General features: G+C 38.9%; 1 protein-coding gene across 1 annotated transcript in view; it reads right to left on the bottom strand.

Moving 5' to 3' along the window:
* Nucleotides 1–15474, bottom strand: part of ERICH6 (glutamate rich 6) — a 37709-nt gene extending 22235 nt beyond the window's left edge. The window contains exons 1-7 of the mRNA XM_088132222.1: nt 10942–15474; nt 8555–8609; nt 7841–7929; nt 6990–7044; nt 5702–5829; nt 2717–2777; nt 1663–1776 (exon numbers count right to left, since the gene is read on the bottom strand). Coding sequence (XP_087988348.1) covers nt 1663–1776; nt 2717–2777; nt 5702–5829; nt 6990–7044; nt 7841–7929; nt 8555–8609; nt 10942–10996 — 557 coding nt within the window. The 5' untranslated portion in view covers nt 10997–15474. The remainder of the gene's footprint in view (nt 1–1662; nt 1777–2716; nt 2778–5701; nt 5830–6989; nt 7045–7840; nt 7930–8554; nt 8610–10941) is intronic.
* Between the last annotated feature and the right edge of the window lie 4432 nt (nt 15475–19906).

Here is a 19906-nt window from a genome sequence, read left to right as displayed (position 1 = left end):
CTTTTTGACTGGAAGATTATTTGCACAGGGAAAAAACACTGCTTTACAGATGTTATCCAAGTAGATCTTCCCACATTTCTCAATATTGGGGCTGATTATGGTTGCCAGGAGTTGCAGTTCAGCATGTGAGCATTGCATGCTGGGTACCCATATTATGAAGGAAAGCTATTTTCATTATGTACTTTAAGATGATGGGGTTTGTATGTGTGTGCGCATGTGCGTGCAGAGCACATGTATGACTTGCAAAGTAACTGGAGAATTTATTTTACCCAGAGAAAAGGGTGGCCATCTTTTTCAATCCAAGTCTGCACTTTGCTTTTGAATGATCTGAGAGATACAGAATTCGAAAAGTAGGTGAGGCCAGGAAGGAAACAATTCTTTAAAAAGATTAAAAGGAAGAAAGTATATACTTTAAACCCTCCTTCCAAATGTTACCACAGTTAGAACTGTATGACTTTTGGTAGCAAGAGTGGCACCAAAGTTTGGCACCAAACTGAGAGGATCCTAGACCAGTGTTTTTCAAATTTGGTATCCCTAAGTGGTGTGGACTTCAACTGACATGCTGGCTGGGGAATTCTGGGAGTTGAAGTCCACACATTTTAAAGTTTCCAAGTTTGAAAAACACTGGCCTAGGCTAGAGTTTATAAAGTGAAAGCAGAAAAGTCATGAGCCTGGACACTTACTTTTAAACTCTGTTAATGCACTCTTATCTAAAAGATTTAATAACGTTATGTTTTCCAGCTTCTGGATGAAGTTTAACAATTCATATTTAAAACAACAGTATGTTTTTAAAATGCAAAAATACAATTAGGACAGCAAAACAATACCAATGCAGGCACAAGATTATAACCCATTTTCTATTTTTGTCTAAGACCAGCAACACACCAGATTCAATGCCAGAAGATCCTCCCAGAGAAAAATATTCTACAGGTGGGGTGCCACAACTCAGAAGGCTCTACTATGGCCTTCATTAGCCTGATCTCTAAAACCTGGAATATAAAAGGGCCTTAGCATTTGGACAAATTTAAGTGGAAGTAGGCAGTCTTTTTGAATTCTAGACACCAAAGTTGTATGTGGCTTTCTAGGAAAAAATAGCAATCAAGAACCAGAATGGCAACCAGTGAAGTTGTTTAAGAACTAGCAACATATCTTCCATTCCTTTATGTTTGGAACTCCCAAATTTTGGAGCAACAGAAGTTTCCAACAAGTTTTCAATAGTACGCCCCCAAGCCACAAACTACAGTAGTCTAGAGATATCCAGACAATGAGAAAAAATATGATTTCCAACTGTTCTCCTAAATTTAAATATATAGTGTGATAAATTTCAGAATTATAGATTTGTGTTTAACATGAAGATCCTGGGTTCAAATTCATTCCCTGCCTAAGGTGGAAAGCTAACTGTACCTTCACGAGGAACCACTGATGGGTGGTAAAATATATATTTGCATGCCAAAGGTTCCAGGTTGAAATAGTCTAATCTCTGTATCAAAGCACATCATACAGCAAATGCTGTGAAAAAATCTGAGATCCTGAAAGCAACTCCAGCTAGAATACACAAACAGATGAGCAAATAACTGGTGTATAGCAGTTTTTCCTTCTTCAAGATAATGAAGATTTCTTCAATATACATAATATTTCAAATATCTACAATAAACCCATTACTTACACTTTTTCTTGTAGATATGGTCATAAATCCAGCTTGCATCTGTCTGCATTGAGACAGATATTCCTAAAGGTCTCTGAGGCATATCATCAGCAACGGTGTCCAATGCCTCTCTTTCAGCAGATACAAGATACCATGTAATCAAATTGAATAATTAGTTATCTCCAAGCAAACTCCAAAGAATCATGCCCCAAAATGATCTTTGTTGTCCACTGCTTGTAAACAATGGAAAAGCAAAATATTGAAAGGAATTTACCAACAGATAAGATTCTAGGATAAGATTCTAGGATAAGATCCAGTACAATTCTTAATACTAGCTGGGGTAAGATAGAAACTTTCTTATTCTGAGAGATTATAATACATTTCTAAGATCCTTATTTGTTATTGCACTCTTCCAAGGAAAGAGCTGACAAACATATAAAGAAACAGTCAAGACGAGAAAGAAAAATATATCAATCATGAAAAATTAATTCAGCAGTGAGCACAAAACTGTGACCATAGCAAAGTTTAAAAGATAAAAAAAAACAGCTAGATTATACTTCCCTCAGTCTGAAAGCAGTGGCACTCGCAGTAAACCACAATGATGCCACATGCACAGTTACATCATCAGAGAAATGCCACTATTATCTACTGAGTCCTGAAGTCTGACCCAGGTATGCAAGTTGTGGCATTTGAATCATGGAGTCAACAAACTAATTTTGTACTTTACCCCCCTTGTCCCCCAGCAGGTGCCCATGTTTATAAGTCATTAGACGTATGCAATGTAGTCCAGCCTTCCACAAACTGCCTGGAGCCCTCCAGATACCTTGGATTCCTATGAATCCTGGGAATTGTAAGCTAATGCACCTGTTAGGTGCCTGACCTAGGAAAGACTTCTATAATTACATTCTTTGAAGCACAAAGTTTAGAAGGAACTAAGTTATTTCCTTTTCCAACCATCATCCGGAAGAGAGGAATTTACAGGCAGTAACATCACTAAAGTGTGGAATATTGTTACTTAACAGTGACATGACCTAACTTTCTTTTGGAAAGCTACTCATCTTAAATACTTACCTGCTGATTTCACTTTCTCTCCGAACTCTTCCCAATATCCTTGGAAAGCCCTTGGTTCCTCCTGATCACAAAACAAATGGGTCATTCATATGGAAACCAAATTTTTGTTCTGTACTAGCTATCAACAATTTAAATACAGTGGTACCTCGGGATACGAACTTAATCCGTTCCGTGACTCTGGGTGTATCCCGAGTTGGTCGTAACCCGAAGGAAATTTCCCCATAGGGTTCAATGTAAATCCAGTTAATCCGTTCTGCCCTCCGAATTTGGTTGCACCCCGAAGCAAATTTTCCCATAAGGTTCAATGTAATTACCGTTAATCCGTTCTGGCATCCGCGGACCACACGTCAGGGGCGGGAAAATGGCCGGGCGCGGCGCGAAAATGGCCGGGTGTGGCACGGTGCGGCGCGAAAACAGCTGGGTGTGGCGCGGCGGAAAAATGGCCGCGGACCACGTGTCAGGGGCGGAAAAATGGCCGTACCCCGAGGCGGAGATTGCACATCAAGGTAAATTTTTGCGGTTGGAGCTGGTCGTAACCCGAAAAGTTCGTTAGTAGAGGCGTTCGTATCCCGAGGTACCACTGTACAAATATCTCCCTACAGGCCATTTGTCTTGAGATGGTCCCTAGTCCATCTCTATATCTTGGATATCTTCTTGCCATCCAAACCCTCCTGTCTTTGCAGAAAAGTGGACTAAGGGAAGACAGGCTAGCACGTTTCAAGTACTGAAGATGGTCAACAAATGGTCTGCAACTCAGACTCCAAACCTTCAGGAGGTCAGCAGACATGGTAATCATCCTGGAAGGGTCATGTCTGAAATTTTAAGACAATGCTTTGGTCTGAGGGGTTCAGCTTGTTTCTGTGGGAGTTAAGAGTGGGAATGGGACAAGAGATCTCTTGGAGGCAGCTGCTACTATTTCATCCTTTACACCCTCATCCCAAAACAAACAAACATGGCCCAAAATCACAGAACCAAAGTTTGATCATTTTGCTGCTGAATTTCAGTGGTGCTGGGGTTGGGAGTTTGGGGTGGGGGTTGTGTACTGACAGGAAGCACAGTTCAGTAGTAGAACCAATTATTCAGAGAAGCAATGAGGTATCTCATTCACTGCATATATTCAAGTGGACAATTATCTGTTGGAGATACTTTAACATGGATTCCTGCAAGGATTGGACATAATCACCCAAATCACCTCTTCCAATGCCACGATTCCTTGTGAGGAGGCCAAGACTCAGCAAGGACACAGAACTGACATAAATGTGTACAGCTTCCACCATACTGCAACTCTATAAACAGGTTAAAACTGTTTTATTGCACAACTGTTTGCCCAGGGAACTGACTGTGAGCAACTACAGTGGGTTTTATTTGGGGTTTTATCTTTGCTTTCTGTGTTTTGTTTTTGATACTGCTTTTGATTTTTTGTTTGTTTGTTTTTGTTTGATGCTATATGCGGTCCGGTGCCCTTTAGGATTGGGGTGGGGCATAAATTCTGTAAAATCAACCAATAATTCAATTAAATCCTGATGTATTTTCATAGTAAACTATGAATCAAGAAATTCATAATTAAAATACAGCATCCACTATCAGCTCATGAGGTAACTTGTAGCTTCATCTGTGATATGCAGGATAATAACTAACATTACAGTTTTGCTGTATTGATTACTATTTATAATGCATGTTAAGTCTTTAAGGCATTATAACATGTTTATTATTGTAATTGATTTGGATCAAGACTGAGAAATCAATGGACAATGGGCACTCTGGGACCTCAGGCCTGGGTCCCGGTTCTGGGTTTTCTGGGCTCTCTGGGTTCTGGGCCCATAACCTGTTGAGCAGAGTACAGCAGTGCTCCCAGAAACCCTTTGCCCAGTGGAAAAATATACACCAACATGATAGGTTTGCAAACGGCAATGTCCATATCTTGTTCTCCAAAGAAACTCAGCCAGAAAATATATACTATCTGGTTGTTTATTGATAAAAATGCAAAACTTCATAAAATACAAGTTGTATACAAAATATAGGAAAAAACACGTCTTCTCATATATTCAGCATCCAAGACTTATCCACAAACATAAAGTCTCTAGCCAAAAACTCTTAGAGAAGAGGTACACTACTTGGTTATTAGTTACAACTACATAACCCATAAAAACTACATACCTACATAGTGGCTAACGCTAACACAACTGCAGGGCTGGACATAAAATGCTCCAGTTATATTGGCACTCCATGCCCCCCCATTGGGTAACTAGCATACACACGCCAATAGGTGGCAGTAATTAGCAGTATATGTGCACACACACAAGTCACAAGCTGTTTTGTTTACATAAGCTACATAAGTTAGACATAATATTGTTGTACAGATAACGGGATGAATTTCTTCCCATGAGAAACTCCTGACACTAACACAACTCTGCTAAATCAGTATTTCAATGCTATCATTTTGGTACTCATTCAGCTAAGAGTTCAGTCCAGTTGTACTGTTTCTTTGCATATTGCCAGGTTAATGTGAGAATCCTGCAACAATAAGATTGCCACACTGTAGTTCTTCCTAAAGTCAACATTAATTCGATTCTCTGATATGAATAAATTTTATTTGGGTTTCTGCCACCCAGTCTAACATTTCTTGCATTATGTAGGAATGAGTGGAACTGCTGGAGATCTTATACTGCCAAGCTAACATAATGTAGGGCAGATCTATATAAACATTATATCCAGCCAGTGTGATGACTACCTAATTTATGGGACCTATAAGTGATGATCCTCCTGATGCCTCACATGCATTGGGATTATAGCACTTTGGTGATACTGGCTGAAAATTCTGGAAACTATAATCCCAAGACATCTGGAGAGCATTAGATTGGAGAAGAATGATTCATGCAAGTGTAATGAAGAAGTTTCTCTATGACCAGTGTGATGGCTTTGAAATTCCTCACTACCTGCCTTCTTAACTTACAGAACGTTTATGAGGAAATTAAGACAGAGTACCTGTGCTTAATGTTGAGGTCCCTGTGGTACCAGGGGAGGATAGCTCCATTATTCCCTCTGAAGAAGCCATATCTGATCTCATCTCTGGACTATCACTAGTTTCTCCTACTTGGATTTCTTTAGAAGACCTACAAGAAACAGAATGATAATATATGAATTCTTGAAGGCAAAGGTAAGAAGCTGATTACCAAAGGAATCCAAGACATTAGGTCAGCAGGTGTGTATTTTCCACATTATTGACTCCTATAATACATATAAACAAGGTTGGAAACTTTCTAGCCAGAATGAATAGTTTAATTGATATTCTTAATTGCTATTTATGAATTGGTGTATGAATGTGGTAGAAGAAGGATGGCTTGTAAAGACAGACTGGTTTGGAGAGGTGTAATGAATGGTATTGGGTAAACAGACAGCTATATTTCCATTCATTTTTCTTATCTCACATCTTTAATTTCTTTTGCTTACTATTTCATATCCTTTTGCTGTACTTTGGTGCTTATCCTGATGGGCATGTGTGTAAGTAGTTCCACAGGAATCCTGTTACTAATCTAATAGGACTAGAGAGAAAGTGAAACCACTGGCAATCATAGGTGCCTGTTCCTAACCATGAAGCCAAAATAGCAAAATTTAGCTTCTTAATCTTATTCAGACTAATTTAAAATGTTCCACTTGGCTAGAGATCAAGAGCCACTGTTTGCATGGATAAACAATAAAAACTGGAATACATTATGTAAGAAAAATATTCTGTCTCCTGCATGCTAATAGATTCTGAAAGCAGGACCTCTCCTGCACCCTTTAGTGTCATATTGCCTAAGCAATTTCTGTATTCATCCAAGACTTCTACTTTATCAGCAACAAATGAAATGGAAAATCCCAAAGGACATTTAGTCACCTAGGACAGGCCACTTTTATAGGTCCATTACCCCTATCAGGATTAGTTCGAACCACTGATTTAATTCCAACCAGAGAGTGATCTGTTTGGGTCTGTCGTTCTCAACCTTGGCAACTTTAAGATGTGTGGACTTCAATTCTCAAAATTCCCCAGCCAGCCATTCCAGCTGGGGAATTCTGGGAGTTGAAGTCCACACATCTTAAAGTTGTCAAGGTTGAGAAACACTGGTCTAGGTCATGGTGTCACAAAGAGTTCTCAATTAGTCAGTCCACCAGAATGAGAAAGGCCCATCTAACAGACATTCAAATTAGCACTTGCTAATGCAGTCCATATATAATTGAGTGATTTCCAGTCATACTCATAGCTAACACAAACAGGTTTTGTTATTGTTATTACCTAGCTGGAGGTACGGGAATTGCACTTTCAACTCCTCCTGGATGATCTTCAGAACCTGTTCATACAAGCACGATTAATATAAAGATACTTATATATTTAGATAAACAAAACATCTATATTGAAAGTGTTACTTGTAATATAGATTTTCATTATGTGAATGGTACATTAAAATCTCTCCAAAGCAACTCACTAGTCTTCTAATACATTAAAAAAAAAAAGGGGGGGGGGAAATATATTCCCCTTTCAATAAGTTAACTTAAAAAAAAAACTTCTGAAAAGCTGTCCTCTGTATGTGTCTTCACAAAAAATGTAAATATAAGCTACCTTTTATATAGCCAAGCCATTAGTGCAATGTTTATGAGAGATTATACTGGGATACTAGCTAGAGCAAGCATTTGGCACATATAAAGTATCATACCCACTCCAAGACTGGACCTGAAACCAGCTTTGACTAACCAGCAAAGACCTTGAGAAAGGTCTTTCTTAATACAGCAACTGCTGTATTAAAAGTTAACTGGAATTTCTAGTTGTTGAATTGGAATCATTCTGGGGCTGCTTCTGCCTGTATGTTTGCTTCTACAGTTCTTGCCTACTTATTCAACAAATACAGCAAATTCAAGAAAATTATTCCAGAAAGTAAGGAGGAACAAACTTAATACCATAAAGCTGGTAATTTTTGTGAATTGTGCCAGGATAAGCAACAACTTCAGGAAGCCAAGCCAAGGGTAAACAAACTGTGTGCCTATGGGAACGCATATGTATCAGCAACTGTATTATAAGTTGAAGGGTATCTAAATATTCCAGTTGAAAGTCTTTTTTCTTGCATTTTAAAAACAGTAGTAATACAACACCTGTAGCTACTTGTGACTCTTCTGTGATCTCGTTCAGCTCCATCTTTTGACTCTTGTGCTCTGGAATTGTCACACTATCTTCTGGTGCACTGTGTTGAGAATAAATTGGATTTAGCTTATAGAGAAAGTATGCCACAATGGCAGCACTGGGGATCAATGAAGATAACTTTATTGAGACATTTATCAGCCTTTTCAGGAGGAGGATAATTCAAAAGTGTGCAATTTTATATGAACTCTATTACCAAAGCTGGCCACTTCCTATTAAAGTTACAGCAATTATTCTGTCCTGCAAAGACTGAGGATCTATGTGTCAATGGTTGGTCCTAAGGATTAATAAATTCTGATGGATTCTTGAAAGATCAAGGGAGCTATCTGGATTTTTCACCAGATAATCCTGAGGGACAGGCAGTTTAAGTTGGACAGTTGTGTCTGTATCTAGCTGGCTATTTGCAGCAGTGAGAGATTTCTATGAGCTTCCATAATACTACCTCGTTCATCTTGTTGTTTTAAGTCTTCCAACTGCCACATCTTTGGCAATTAACACCATAAGTTAATGATGTTCTGCACAGGGAAATCACTTCCTGACTTTTACCCTAAATTTATTATCAATGAATTTTATTGGGTGCCTTTGAGAGGACATTCATTTTCTCATTATATTTGCAACATTGTGATATACTACAAATAAAATGAAAACAATTTTTACCATTCACTTACTTATCAGAATTATCAGCTTCAGGCGATGCATATCCTTTTCCAGCATCTTTGTTATCTGGTAAATGCAGACACATGCAGAGGAATGAATGTGCAATATGTTTCTAAGCTTTTTAAGGAATTAACACAAAAAAATTTAAGGAATCTAATTATAAGTATATGGATGAATTTACAGGGTTCTGAATTATAAAGTGGAACGTAATGCTAAACACTGTCTCAATTCCATCTAGAAAAGGTCATAATTTATTTGATCATCCACCTCTCTTAAAAGGCTAAAATGTCATACATGGTTCTCTCCCCACCCAATGTTTTCATAACCCTGAGAGACAGAGGCTGGAAGATTGACCCAAACTCACCCAGCAAGTTTCATGGTTCAGGATTTGATTCTGGATGTCTCCAGTCTTAGTTCAACCTCATCTATTTCCAAGGAAATCTCCATGGGATCACTCACTGCTTTGAATGGGACTTAAAAATCATGACATATCACATGGATTTGGGCCAAGCTATTTTATTTCAACAGCAATAAAGTTATTAATGGGAACTATGATTTGATAATGTACAAAAGTAGTTATTACATCCAACCTCTACTCTATGCAAGCCTCCCAAAGTTCTGTTATTTAAATAAGGAATTTGGAAGGAACTTTCCAAGGACGAAGCATTATCACTCACTCTTCCAATTTTACAATAAAGTTTGGGGTGGGGGTAAGTGGCATATGCACATATGAATTGATTTTTTTTTTTTAATATAGGCATTTGCTCCTCCTCTATTCTTTCTTTTAAAAAACCAAACAGAAATTAGACAACATCAGAATATTTATAAAGAAGGATGACAGCAGAGGCATTTGGGGTAGGGAAGAAGGGGGATGGCCAAAATCTGCAAGATGGTGGGGCAGGCCTTGGATTGCAACATTACACCTGCCATCTTGAAGACTTTGACACACTCTCTCTCCTCCCTCAACATTGCTGGATAACAGATTAGATACCATCACTTCTTACACAAGCCACATAGCTGACACACCATGAATAAACTATGCTAGGGAAGAATTCTACAATGCTTAGTGATTGTGTTTAACTACAGAAGCTACACTTTTACAGTAAGATACCTCTGGGATCCATTAACCACATTATGTATCTATGGATACTGCATGTTGAACACAAAATTAGGTTATGAGCCAGATACAGAAAGTAAAATTCAACTTGGTTTAAACCCACAGGACTAGACAAATATGATATAAATACAACAAAGTCCATATATGAGATATATATCTCATTGACAGAAATTATCTCATCTCCCATCCTAATCTCCTTCGAGTCAGATAATGCAAGAATGAAATGTATGAGTGTGTCTATAGTTCTGACAGCAAAAATTGCTCAGCCATTCCCATGGTAACAGTAGGAGAAAAGCCTAATCTTGGAAGTTTGTCTTGGGAGATGTAAAATGGGAAGGAAATTACAAAATCAGTGGTTCTGGGCTTGGACCAGGGAGACACAGGTACAAGTTTCCACTCAACCACAGTGCTTATTGGGTGACTCAATCCAGTCTCCTTGGGCCTTTATCCACTAGTGAGCTGAAGTGCTTTCTGCCCCTGTGTCTGCAGAAAACTATTCTAGCATGAAATTGGCTGAGCCCATTGCTGATCCCTATCCTGTCTCTGTTACTTCAGTTTCAAATCAGTGCAATCATCTGATTTCCTTCCTAGGTGCTGGGCAAGAAATTCTACAGATTGTATACACTTCTAGGTTACTCTTGGATAGTGTTGAACTAAAAGGAGCAAGAGGGAAAGAAACAGTTTAAGTGCAGTTAATGATGGCTTAAGGTTCTTCCACTCAACAGCTGTGGACAAGATTGACATGACCAACAAAAAATGTATTTTTTTTTGTATTTATAACTTTCTAGGTCTAAATGGGGACATGCTCTACACTGGAGAACATCTTCCTGCTGCTCTGTCCACTGTTTCCCAACCTCCTGAATAGATGACACCAATCACACACATTGCTGTTCCATATCTAGTGACCCCTCCAATTCTCAAGGTTCTGAAGTTCTTACCCCCCAGAGTTGTTGCTGTGGGACTAAGCTTGCACTTTAAGAAACGTTCAGGTAAAAAACGGCTATTCCGTGTGCGCTAAATCCCGTTAAGAAAACCTTCATCCGCTGATGTGCGTTTATTGGCCGAATTTAACGCTTCTGCTTTTGGAGACCACTGGGGTCTTCTACGGGTACGTGATACTAGACCCACGCGTATTCATCGCTTCTTGCGGTCTGCGCCCAAGTCCCTGAGGGACGGCATACTGAAAACGCTTTTTCCTACCCTACCACGCTCTTTCCAGTGACTTCCTCGCGTGTTTCGCTAGGACGCCGATGGTACAGAGCACAGAGGCTCGATCAGCACCTGGATCATTGCCTCCACCACAATTTTCCTCCGAGGTCCGAGAAGATCCCTCCATAAACTGTGCACCAACTCTCACTGCGTTGGAGACGGCCCCTTTAAAATGCCAGGCGCTGCTTGAAGAACCAACGTTCCATGGGCATTGTGACGTGAAATGTTTTGCATTCTAGTCTCTCGGGAGACGACGCAGCAGAATTAGACGCCCCCGGGACTTCAAGGGAAGAAGCGCAGGCGCCCCTACTTACGCCTTTGCAGAAACTCCGCCCATTGCTAGTTATCCGGCTAGATGCTCATTCCGGTTTCATCCTGACCTCTGATTGAGGTCAGACTCTTCACCCGTGTGCTTATTCATTGATAAGAAACTTTTCAGGCTGATTCTTCTTTGTGTGTGGCGTGTTTGATCACGCACATTTGGGAGCAACGCTAGTAAATTGTGACGCGTCACGCAGTACGTGAGAGAGGTTTGATTTCTGCGTGTTCGGTCCTGTTGCCTTTTTTTTAAGGTGTAGGTACGTAATGTTTGCAGCAGGCGGCAGCATGTAGCCGACCTTAACTCATCTTGAACGACAGCTACAGTAAACAGGACGTGATTAGTAATTAGACGGTACCCAAAAATTCTAGGGCTGAAGAATGGGGGACGGAAACAAACGTATCCTGGAAAGTGGCGCTGGCCAGCCATTTCTGTGTTGCCAGGAAAGCCATATGGACTTGTCCATGCGGTCACCAGAAGCTGAGCTTGAATAATTCTTTGCCTTTAAGAGCTTGAGTAGCAAGTGCTTTAAATGCTGGATGTTACTTCCTTGATTGCATCATTGCAGACTCAAGGGACGCATGGACAGTGGTCTCTGATTTCTTGGCTAATCAACCTGTTTCCCTGGCATTAGCAGAGTGCAAAAACTGAGTGCTGAGGAGCATACACTTTTCCTTTCTCACACACCTCTTTCCTTGTGACCTGCCTTGAACTCTCTAAAACTCATCTTTTCCATCCTGGTTTTCTCCATAAGCTTTGGTGCTCCCAACTGTCAGATTTCTTCTTTGGGTCTCACAGAGTCCTGGGCCTGCAACCCCCAGAATTTCCAGCTAGCCAGGACTGTCTGGGTGCTGAAGACACTCCACCATGATCAGCACTGAAGCAAAATTAATTCACTGACCAGCTGAGCTTTTTTTTATAGTGTTTCAGAGGACAGGGGAACAGATATCTTCCTCTTTGCCTCAAATGGCAAAATTGTTTGTAATGGGCCTGAGCAGATATAATGTTGTGCATGTTGCCTAGTAGAAATAAGTATATTCACACCAAATGTTAGTGTTATTTTTTGCAAAAATGGACTAGCACTAATAATCTTTTAATCCTGCAGTTTAGAATAAAAGGAAATGTGTGTATTAGAAAACACCAATTTGATTTGTGAGGGGAAAAAAAACATAGTTGGGCAATAATTTGGTAAGTATAATGTACTTACAAAATGTAACAAAAGTGTGCAAGCCTTTGAATACTTCTTGTTTGGGGTTGGAGTAAATAAAACCTAAAGCAAATGGTGTTCAGCCCCCCCCCCCCATTTTAGAGCCAAACTCAAGTTGGAGATATCAAAGTGAATGGAATAGCCACTGCCAGGTGATCTAGGGATCCAGTTACCTGTAGATAAAGGAGAGATGGCTGATCTCTAGTTAGGGCTGAAGATGTAAAGTGCAGCTGTGGTTCAGAGCTGTCTCCTCCCTTTGATGAAATATTTACAGTGAAGAGATTATTTAACACAGATGTCCCATATTGTGTTTTTTGGGCCATATGTGCCAAGTTTTTTTTCTACAATGCTCAGAAAGCCCAGGGTGCTGAGCATCACATAAGCATGCCTGTTGAGCCATGGGAAGCACTGCAGAAAGAGGAGCAGCTTCACAACTTACCTCAGCCCAACCCAGAAGGTCCCGGCAACAGTGCCACTCTCTGGGAGCTCCTCCTTCAAATTAGCTCCTCACTTCCATTCTATTCCCTCATCATTCTGCTTGGAGAAACCGCTTTCATCTTTGTGAGACAGAAGTCTGATAGCCACTTCTTCTATGTCCGATCATATAACCATCCTATTATGCTCCCACAGATGACCCAACTTATCCTTCCCAACCTACTCAGTTGAGATCTCTGTCCCCAAGCCCTTCTCCCTTAAGGGCCTAGAGTGCAAGAGTGGATGCCTCTGTACTCTCACTTGGAGAGGGGAACCACCCTACCTCACGTTTCAGCTGTTGGGGGGAAGGTACTTGTCCCAATTGTTTTTCCCTCAGCACAACCCAATCAATAACCTTGTCAGGAGGTGTGTTCTTACTAATCCACCAGGCAGCAGGAACAATGGCTTCATCCCTGGGTTGTAACATTCAGCTAGTGGCCTCCCAAGTTCTGGCCCCACCAACTCAGAGTCCTTTGCCACTGCCCCATTATTTCCAGTCCTTGGGAGAGGGCCTTCTCCTGCATTGCTTCCTAGTTACAGAGGATACTGATTTATAAGTAGTGTAGTGTCTGGACCCTTCTCACTCAGCATTTAGACAATCTGGAAAGATAATCTCTTTCACTAAGCTTCTTTTAACTATTATATGATTTTCGAATTTATTTTAGTTTTAATCTGTATTTTTAACTTTTTATATGCTTAAAAAAACTTTATTAGATTCCTTGAGTACTTACTAGAGTAGAATGGCAGGGCATAAAGCCAATTAGTAAATACGTAAATAAGAATTGTTTCATTTTTTTATTCTATGACTGAATGCACACATGTTAAGCTGTAATTCATAAGTCATGTTAAAACATAATTTGGTTAGTTTTGGCTTAAATATTTTGGCTTATTGTATTTATCAGCTTAGCTATTGTGGTTTATTTAATAAACACATGGTTAAGCAAAGCATTACAGTACTGTATTGAAATAGCCACTGTAGACTGAGTTTGCACAGCATAATATGATTTACAACAGCTGGGTTAACCCAACATGGAAGCCAAAACCACATGAACCATGTTATAGCTTAGTATGTGATGTGAATCGGGCCTGCCTCTTTATATAAGCTGGGGTGTCAAAGGCAAGCTGAATTCATTATTTTTCTCACATCCTTGATCATAAGCATAAATGTTATTGACAAAAGACAGCAACTTTTATACCAGGGCAGAATGGGTGGAACTATGTTGATACAATCACGATCAGACTATTGTGCGTAATGCCTAAGATGCATAAGATTCTTATGCAATATTTGTTATAGGGTGTTGCAAAGTTTGGAAAAAAGGAGATATCAGACTGATGATTTGATTGGGATTGTATGCTATGAGAATGTCCATTTCCATGAGCAAAAGCAGCATTCTACATGAACACGTGAACAAATAACATTGTATTGATTAGGGAGCCATTATGTGGTGATAGCAAGCAACGTACTGTATAGAAAAGTACAAATAATATTAATTGCAAGTGTTAAAATATAATACAGATAAGGCCAAATTACACTTTTAACTAGATTAAGGGTGCTTCAATCACTGCCTTTTCTTCACAGAATTTCCAAAAAACATTTCGTTCTGTTTGTAATCTTTCTATACATTCCTACTACTTTAATGTTTTTTTAGTTGTAATAATTCATTATGGAAGCACTATTTTTGTGTGAAATGAATTAATTACTTAAATTAGCAAAATAAGCAAAAATAGACAAATGTACTTTTGTGATATTTCTTGCACTATGCAGTTCCGCTAGGTATTATGGGATAAAATGGGATGGAACAGATTGAGGCTTTAAGGGAGAAGAGGACACATTTTTTTACTTTCTACAACCATAGTTTCCCTTTTGACATCCTCTTCTCTCCCCCCATTGTTATGTCCTGTGGCAGTTTTTCCTTAAGCAGATGCTTTATGCTACACAAATAACTCCTAAAATTTATTTATTATGGAATGATTGCAAAATACTGTAATTTGCCACCAACTGATTGGCCAACAAATCAGCTACTGCCCAGGGTTGTTAGACCATAAAGTTTGGGTGGTCAGACCAACATAGACATCTTCTCCTTCCCCAAGGCTTTGAGTCTGGCAATATCCAGTCTATCAAAGCTTATTTTGCCCAACTGCTCAGTTTATGTTTTTGCTAGAGAACAATAACTTTCCTGATTGTATTTAATTCAGCATCTGCAGAAAACTCCCTACAGGGTGACTTCCCCTTTATGGTTGGTTAATCGGTGAACAAAGATAAGAAAACCAAATGGAATTCAGTCTGCTTTACTAGATAACAAGCAGGAACTTAACATAGATATAATCACTTAAGTTTGCTTAGCAAAATAAAGAGGAATAAACGGAAAGCAAAGATTTCATTATCCAGTTATATGCAAACTAAGATGCAGGCTCAAATAGTTCATGAGGTAGATTATAGTGTCAGGAAGCAAAAAATTGGGGTGTGTAGACAGAGTGGGCATGTGCTTTGAGCCTAGCAATGGTGGAAATTTTCTCTTTCACCCAGAAATGCAGTTCTTTTATCTTCTTGGGTTGAGGCTGTGAGTTTCACATACTATTCAAACCCTCTAGTTCAGTGTTTCTCAACCTTGGTAACTTTAAGATGGATGGACTTCAACTCCCAGAATTCCCCTGCTAGCTGGAGAATTCTGGGAGTTGAAGTCCACACATCTTAAAGTTACCAAGGTTGAGAAACACTGCTTTAGTTGTTTCTCAGAGTCTCTCACCTTGGCCTTTTTTTTTTACTCTGGGTTGGTTCCTTTACAACCAGATGACTCCTTCATCTCAGAATTGGTTCAAATGGTTTATGTAACATTTATGTAACTAGTCTATCTCCTAACTTGCCATACTGACTTGATTGTCCCCAGACCCTATATACCTCCACCTCTCCAGATGCTGCTTCATTTATAGCTCCTGAGCAGTTTATCTGTGTTAACAGATGCATTGACTGCCTCTATTCTCTTAGTTCATCATTGGTGAAATGTAACACATACCGTATCATAAATGTACATTTTCACTTCACATATAATACAACAACACAATATAAAGAAAACTTTTGCTAAATACTTGTATATAAGCAAGCACAATGTAAAAAAATTAAATTTCAAAAGCAGTATAACAATTTCCCCAAATTCCTACCTCTATACTATTGTACATTCATTAAAGGGTTCCACAATGTTCAGTAGTACTTGTTTCTCAGTATGTATATGTTTATAAATAATTGATTCTAGTGATGCCAGGATGCTATTACATCAGGGACAGCTTTCCAAGCATGATTTGGCCCATCTGCTCCAAACATACAGAGGGGATCTACTGAGAATCCCACCTGTATGGGAAGAGGCAGGTGTTTTCAGTGAAATACGTGGAGGAATGCCTGGCCCCTTATCCTTTGATGGCTTTAGAAGACCCTGGAAACTCTTCTTTTCCCATGGACCTTTGGTCCATAGTAGATTATTGTAGATAACCTACGTTGTTGTTTTAACGCAGGCTAGGAGGGTTTTAATGTTTTTTTTGTTATGCATCCAGAACCTGGGAGGTTACAGGTTCTAGTTCATTCTTAGCCATGGAAGTAACAACATCCTAGACAACAAGGTGGTTGTTGTGGGAAAAATTGGAGGAAGGAGTGCATTGTATGCCAATTTGAGTTTCTGCAGGGAAGGCAGGATATAAATATCGCATATAAATAAATAAAATATGATTGGTTACTTCACTATTGAGAATCAGAATAATTCTAGAAATCTAGGTGGACTCTAGTATGTAACATTAAGTAACTTAAATTTGTTCATCTGTTAAAAATGAATACTGTACAAATTGATTATATTTTTATCATATCTCATTTACTTTATTGGTGTTGCACGGAGTGATAATAACATTTCAATATTCTATATATTTCATTTATTTCAAATATTGAAATAAATACTTCAATATTTATGGAATATTACTCATTGCTGACATCAAAAGTAAACATTTGTTAAAAAGTCACAGTTCTTCTATATTTGAAATAATTTTGCAACTATGAAATTCATAGCTATAGTTACGTATTAGACACCCTGTGACCCATTGGGTCATCCTTTGGGAGGAAGATAGTGCAATCTGACGTCACCAGAATGAACATTAATTTTTAGGCTGACTGTATTTTTTTATCCCAATGTTGGACAGTCCCATGATCATCTAAGAAGAGTATATATCATAATTAGAAAGATAATTGTAATGGCAAATGAATTTCAATAATAAGTCAATATTTACTTACCTAAACAGATAAACAGAATGATTGCAGGCGGGCAAAAAAGCAGTGGGAGCAGGAACGACTTCCAACTTCCTGCCGGCTTCTCCATTGACTTTGCTTGTGGGAAGCTGGCAGGGAGCGTTGGAAATCGTGATCATGTGACCGTGGGGGTGTTGCAACATCCACAGCTTTGCGAATAAAACCGGTGTGAACATTGTGGAAATTTCAATTCCACAGAAGTAATGGGTCCCAGATTTTTTATGCATTCTTTAAGTTTGTTGATTTTAGGTACCTTGATTCAAAAATTGTTGCACCATTTGGGTTAATTTGTGGGCACAAACAGATAAACACAATGAGAGTTTTAGTAGTATAGAGATAAGGAAGAAGGCAATTCCTCAGTCGTGTTTTAACATAGCTTTTTTTGTTATGATCCATTTTATTCTGTTATGACTTCTCATTTAGATCTGATAAAATACTTTTAGAGCAGTGTTTCTCAACCTTGGGAACTTTAAGATCTGTGGACTTCAACTCCCAGAATTCTCCAGCCAGCCTTGCTGGCTGGGGAATTCTGGGAGTTGAAGTCCACAGATCTTAAAGTTCCCAAGGTTGAGAAACACTGTTTTAGAGGGAGTCATGTCACATGTTCAGCTGATAAAGAGATGGCACATCAAGTTACATGCACATACATACTAAGTGGAGATAGGAGATTTTCAATTGATGAATTTTGAAAAATAAAAAAAATCCATAGGGTAATCCCTTTATTTAACTAATCAGAGTTTTACAAAATTATTGCAAGCATTCAAATTTGAAGAACTCTTCATCAGGTAAGGGGGAAAATGCAAGGAAAGGGATGGAGGAAAATACATTGCTGATCTTGGAGCCATGTTAGTACTGGGTTACATTGTTAGATGGCATAATGAAGATCTTCCACAGACATGCAAGTTGGGTCTTTTCAGATACAGATTGGTGTTAAGTTGTGAGGAAAACTATTCCAAAATTCTCTGGAAAAAAGAAAAAAAGCAAATACAAGTTCCCCATTTTTGGAAATAGAATTCCAGTTGTTTCTGCTAGGTATAGAGATGCCCAAATCTCTTGGCTGGTATAATACCAGAGCTAATTTTTTTGGTTTTTTATTTTTTGTTTCAAAATAAGTGATAACTCATAGTTCATGTGGAAAGCAGGAACAACAAGGAACAGAGGCAATTCCATAATTACAAAGCTTATAGTTTCTGTTGGAGAAAATCTATTTCATGCTCTGAGTAGGACCTGGAAAAATCTCTACTTGCTCAGATGGTTTACATTCTGGTTGAAAATATTACTGAGGAAGTTGGGGCATTCTTTTCTTCATGCCGTAGGCTTTGCTCATCACGGTGGAATTCTATATGGATATGGTCAAAAGATTACGTTTGCCCCTTTGGCTTGCCAGCAGAGGAATGCAAACAACATCCTGGGAAGTGACAAGGAAGAGCAGCTGTAGGCACTGGTGTGCTAACATACTGGCTTTAATAGCCAAATGAGGTCACTTTTAGAATGCATAGTAGCTATTTTAGGCACTCAGTGCCACAGTTTAAAGGGTCTTAAGCCATCTCTAGAGTTCTAGGAGTTCAACTCTTTCAGTACTCATGACCAATCTATCCCACACAGGATAATTAAAATCTATGCCCCAGAAAGGTTTTCCCCCCTCTGTAGGTATCAAGCCATTTAATCTGTGCTAAATGAATAGTGTGAACAATTTGAAATAGCTCTTAACTGAGAATTGGCTCATCTGTCTACATGAATAGACATTTTGCTGTCCATCACAACAGATACTTTACGAAGACACTTATCAGATGCTTTAAAGAAGATCAGCCTTATGTTTTAGTATAGGATATGGTTTCAGATGAGATAAATAACATACAGTCATGAATGTGGTCCTTAGTTGAAAAGTGCAAAGGTTCAGAGTTGCAGAGGAAATCCTTGGAGCAGATGGGTAGAAATGGAAGACATCACATTCCCAAGCTCAGAAAGACTTGAACCAGGCCTTCCTTAAGCCATGTCCTAAATTTATTCCTAACTGCTTACATCCAGATAAGGTATCCCAGACTTTCTACTAATACTATGTTATAAAGTCAACATTTTTCAACATCCTAGTTCTCTATCTTTCAGGCAGTAATGTTTTCAGCTACTGTTTACTGTATAAAAGGAGATAATTGTTGAATTGTTCACTAAAACACACAAGAATTGGATTCAACATAGGGTTAGAGTACATGACTTATTGCAATTTATTTGAGACTGGATTTTGTCTCTGAGTGGTGTCCTCTACGCTCTAGAGCAGTGTTTCATGGCTGACTGAAGAATTCTGGGAGTTGAAGTCCACACATCTTCAAATGGCCAAGGTTGAGAAACACTGCTCTAGAAAGTGAATGTGGTCAGGACAAAGAATTGGGTGGGGTCAGATCAAAACCCAAATTTTATTTACATGAAATACTGTTAATCTGATAACTTCCCATGTATTTAATAAATTTCCCTGTAACATTAAAAATTATAGTCAGTGGCAAGAGTTGGAGGAATTTGGAGTTGTGAGGAGAGGAACAGGTTGTGTGTCTTAGTGAATGAGCCTTAAATTGGGTTATGTTTTTATGCAAACACATCTACCTCTTTATGGGCATTTTAAAATTCTGGTGACTTTCTACTGATTTACCTAAAAAGTATTTACGTACTTTTGAGAACTGCTAAGGATCATATGATTTTTATTATGTTCTGATACGTAAAACCATAGAACTCAGAGGGTGTACTTTATTTTTCACACAAC

This window comes from Python bivittatus, unplaced genomic scaffold (genome assembly GCF_059951505.1).
Source record: "Python bivittatus isolate LINGU-HERP-01145 unplaced genomic scaffold, Pbiv_v1 ctg000980_np1212, whole genome shotgun sequence".
Taxonomy (NCBI): Eukaryota; Metazoa; Chordata; class Lepidosauria; order Squamata; family Pythonidae; genus Python; species Python bivittatus.
This window is presented reverse-complemented; position numbering and strand designations above follow the sequence as displayed.